This window comes from Aplysia californica, unplaced genomic scaffold (genome assembly GCF_000002075.1).
Source record: "Aplysia californica isolate F4 #8 unplaced genomic scaffold, AplCal3.0 scaffold00019, whole genome shotgun sequence".
In the NCBI taxonomy this organism is placed as follows: Eukaryota; Metazoa; Mollusca; class Gastropoda; order Aplysiida; family Aplysiidae; genus Aplysia; species Aplysia californica.
The window spans coordinates 2322633-2327494 of record NW_004797289.1 but is presented as its reverse complement, the minus strand read 5'-3'; the positions used below and the strand labels follow the sequence as shown (position 1 = coordinate 2327494).

At 39.1% G+C, this 4862-nt stretch overlaps 1 protein-coding gene across 1 annotated transcript in view; it reads left to right on the top strand.

The window, feature by feature from the left end:
• Positions 1-4749, top strand: part of LOC101856625 (chloride intracellular channel protein 5) — a gene marked incomplete in the record, with an annotated part of 44794 nt that extends 40045 nt beyond the window's left edge. The window contains 1 exon segment of the mRNA XM_013086821.1: positions 930-4749. Coding sequence (XP_012942275.1) covers positions 930-1082 — 153 coding nt within the window.
• Between the last annotated feature and the right edge of the window lie 113 nt (positions 4750-4862).

Genomic DNA, 4862 nt, shown 5'->3' with positions numbered 1-4862 from the left:
CTCCTCCTCCTCCCCCCTCTCTCTCTCCTCCTCCTCCTCCCCCCCCCTCTCTCTCTCTGTCCTTCCCTTCCTTCCCTGTCTATTGTTGTTTAGGTATGTTATTGGTGCCTCTAGAAAGGCTTTAGAATCTAGTAGAGCTCACTGGGCAGGTGGAAGGAATGATGAGCACGGGAAGAGAGGGAGACATCTTTACAGAAGTTAGATAATGGGGCAAGTAGAAGCAAAAGAAGTGACATCTGAACATATTCTGACATTGTGATGTCACAGACAGTGGTGTTGATTTCAATTTGTTTTTTTGTCGATTCTTCTTCTACAAACTTTCTTGATGGTAAGTTAAAAGAGTTTTCACCCATGTTGCCTGTAATAAATGGGAGGGGCTGCTCTTACTTCTTATTTGTTATTTCTGTTGTTCATTTTACTACACATACACTCTCTGTTTTATTCTGCCTGTCAGTCTTACTTTTTTCGCAGCTCTCAATTACCTTTATTATCTATGTGCTTCCTTCCCCTTACTCGAACTAAGAAACAAATTTGTCCCGACACAATACGACTGCTATTGTGAATGGCATTGGGCCCTTTTCCTGATTTTAAATGGAGATGCTTTGTCTGTCGCCATGCTCTTTTTTCCAACTTTTAAGAGAGAATTATTCTATTATTCTGTCAATGTTTCTCTATAGTTGACAGATGGCGCTCATACGACCTTATGCAGTTGCGAGCGCGTAAAACCTCTACTAAAACAAAAATAGTTGACAAATGTCGATGGATGATTTGAGGATGCCAATGATAGGTCCAGCTTCCTTTACCTACCTTCTGATTTCTGTCTCTTTTTTAGCACTTAATGATGGTTATCCTGTGGATGTGCTTTTTTAAAACTCTAAGCCAAACTCAAAACTAACCTATGTCCTTCTGTGTGCGTGTGTGTCTGTCAGGTTCCGGAAGAAACAAGCCCTGCTGCTGATGCTGACGCCGACGCTGATGCTGTTGCAGACGCTGGTGCCGACGCTGATGGCGATGCCCCCAATGGCGTGTCAGAAGAGGGCTCAGGAGACGCCAACGGTGGCTCAGAGGCTTCAGGGGAATGAGCTTGTTATTGTGCTGTCCGTCTATCATGTACAGTTTAAATCTTATGCCTTTTGACCTGTACTTTCGCTTAAAAAAAAAAATAAATAAAGATAAGGAAATGAAAGTGGAAACAGAAAGGGAGAGAGCGATTCTTTATTATGAAGAACTTCTTTTGTTAGATGTTCACATAGCGGAGAAGACAATATCAGGTGCTAACATTTAGAGGTCTGTCAGAGCTTTTAGAGGGTTTTTTCCAACTCTCTCCTGCGAGTGACCGATCGTCCTCTTTGTCTTCTTGCAATGGGTTTGTCAGGAGAAAAACGAGTGACTTTTGATTTAGGATTTCGTAGAAGCATGTAGGGTCCATCCATCGAAAAGTACTGTGGTCTGATTACCAGTTGATTGGATACTTGAATATTTGAATGCTGCTCTTTTTCCCCTGAAGCTTTATTAACAAGATTTCTTCGTGCTCCTATGGATTTTGATCATGAGGTAATCTTAGAAATTCTTTTTTTTGTAATATCATGAGTTGTGCAATGTCAATGTGAATTAGATAATAACAATTTGGTCACAAGTTGAATATATGACAATAAAGGTGTATGATCAGTTCTTGACATTGTTGAAACAATATGGTGTCTCTCTGGTGGTTTTGAGGGGGGGAAAATGTTAGGTACACCCTACACCCTTTTTCTCTGTCGCCATTATATGAAGTTCATCTCATTTTTTTGTTACCCAAAGTTCATTTTTCAGTGTTTCGACCAACGTCTAGTTCAGAAAATACTCTAATTATGCTTTGAAGTATATCTGGCAGTTAATTTATTGGAATGACTTCTGGAATCAAAGTAATTACAAGTCTCTTGATAAGAAACTGTCTTATTTATTCAGACTGTATTTGATGATTGTCTTGTTTATTTCTTTGTTTCTGTCTGTTCTGCAGGCAGTTGTTTACCAAGATACCATCATTTTTCCTGTTTGTCTGTAGGAATAAATTGGACCAATCACGGCCTAAGTCTTGATGGATGATTGAGACAGTTTTGTAGAGAAAAGTCTTTTGCCTGACTGATTCCTCTTGCTTTCTCTTCCATGGAGGTGTTCTTACTTTTACGTTGTTTTTGCCATTATTGCATTTCTGTGACTTAAGTGTGTTGGTCGACCCAAGGTTCTGAGAGAGTAGTCTAGCTGTGTCTTGTCTTGTGTTCCCCCCAAATGTGCATCCCAGGTGGGTGCACAAAATAGCTGGTTGTTGTGGGTTTGAGCTGTTGCTTTGCCCTAGCGTAAGAACCAGTCCATTCCTGTACCATATTTTTGTCTTGGCCATGTAATTGGTGACATGTCAACAGTTTTTAGGCTGACATATTGTTGTCTTACGCTGCCTTGTTCAGGCCAATCGGTTGTTCATCGTAAATGTATTAAATTTTCCAAAATGATGGCACTTGTGCAGATAACTCCGTGGTGCTGAACGTGTTGATCTGTGCCACGCGATGTAGTTCAGAGCTGCTGTGAAGTGCATTTATTCTTATTAATTGTATGGCGCAGACACATTGGTCCTCCCTAGTCTGCCTACATCTCGGGACGTCTTCTCACTGTGTTTGTCTTGCCGATCATTTCACCCTGGTACTGCCCTGTCGCTAGTCATTGATGTGCTGACCGCAGCTGGCCAGGTCTGTTCCACAGGAGACAACTCTCAAAGATAATTGACAAGTTTCAAAAATGGGCTGGAAATGTTTATGCTTAATTAAGCTCTCATGATAACAACAGAGTTTTCGAATGAACTGGAGCAGACATAGGTTTGAGCATAGTTGGACATTGCAGTTGTTTTTTTTTATTGCTGGATATTTGTAGCTAATTTTTATGGTTTTGTAAGTGCCTGATAATAAATGCTGTTCCTCATGTTCAAGTCTGTGGGGCTCTCCGTGATCCCTGCTCTGTTATGTCCAGAAAATGTCAAAAGTTTTGAATTCTGATTGCAAATCAATGGCCAGTTGATGCTACTTAAATCTTGACACAGTTATCTTTTGGATGTTTTTTTTTTCTTTTTGATATAACTTTCTATAAAAAGGTTGGTCTTTCCAGTGAAGGAATGAGCAGAGATGTCAAGAGAAATTGTTGATCTCTGAACTTTGTTGGACAAACTCTCTCACCTTTCTGTTCGTCATTGGACATGGCGAGGAGCGCAGGGGAAGTCTGTGGACGTAGCACTTTCCTCGGCTCCTGCTTGTCTCGTCGCTTGTTGGCAGAGAACAGTCTGGCATCTCGGCGTTCCATAAGAAGGCTCTTGCTTTTCTCAGTTCGTCTCTCCTGGCTTACTGTCCATTTTTGCACTTCCATTGACCGTGTGTATGAGTGTGTGGTGTGTGTGCGTATGTGGACAGAGCACTTGAGGCAGTGGTAACTGTCAGCAATATGGCATGAAGTGTCAGTTGGGTTGCTAATTTTTTTTTTTTGTATGGAAAAACACAATGTAATTTTTAAAATTTGTTATTGTTACAAGAGACTTGCTATTCATCTATAAACAACTACCTGCATAAGCATATACATATATTGTGTATCAAAGGGTGTGGTTTCTGTGCCAAAAAAACCGTTATATTTCAGTACTTCTGAGTAGATTAGAACATCTTTTTTTTTCAGCTTGTGTACTTGAGACAGAATGTTGATTCTGTCTTCTTTTTTTTTTTCACTTAACATTTATTTCCCTGAAGATATCTTTCATTTTTTGGGCATATCTGTTCATTATCATTTTACTTCTTTTTTATTTTTGGTCTAAGTTTTAGGAGGTGCAAGAAAAAAAAACAACCCCAGCAAACCACAGGAGGTGGGGAACAGGTGTTGAAACATTTTTTAATCTGATTTTTATATTTTAAGTTTTGTTATCGATTTGAATGATTCCAAAGTTTAAGCGGTCCAAATTTTTCGTCTGCTTTTTTTACTATGTGTTTGTGTAATTTTATTTATCAATATTTTTTTTCAGTGTTCAAAACGTTGCCATCTTTTAAACTGAATTTTCCGTGGTTGAAACTTTCCTTCTAGTAGTTTGTGAAAGTTGATTCCCTGAAGAACAGTTTCTTTATACTTTGTTCAAAGATTGAAAGGATTAGAGGCAAGATTTCTCACTGGCTTGCTGTCCCAGGTAGATGCACGCCGCAGTCTTGTACTGTGGTGTTGTTAGTATTCAGTGCGTGTCTGTCTGTGAGATATCACTCTGCTTATGCTTTATACACTTATTCCTCAACTCAAAATGTGTATTTTCACTTTTCAAGCTACTATTTCTTTCTTTTTTTCCCTTTGGTATATGAATTCTAATCATGAATATAAAAGAAAAAAGATTTCTCCTTTAATTTCAACAATTAAAGAAATTCATCGAGACCCGTTGCTCTCCCCCCACCCCCCACCCCCCCACCCCATGTAGTCAGGTGAAATCAATTCTTGTTCTTAGTGAATACCCTCTGTATAATGCCTTCTGATCTCTAGCGTGTAAGAATTGTGCAAGGACTCGATTTGTTAGAGACAATTGTATCGCCATAATCCAAAGAGGTACAAAGTGTGAAAGGACTGAAAGCTATGCACAGGAGTTGTTGAGTCAAATCTTGTCAGCCATGGATCATAGGTTATTATCATGTACCTTGTGTAACCACTTAACGGAGGCTTCATATTCAATAAAATGTATTGCAACAACACAGAACTGACAAATCACGTTTTTCTTGTCTTCGTTTTAACTTTTCTTTTGACTTACATTTATACTGTGGTGTTTTAAAACAGTTGTTGATTGTGTGTGTGTGGTTTTTTTTTTTGTTTGTTTTTTT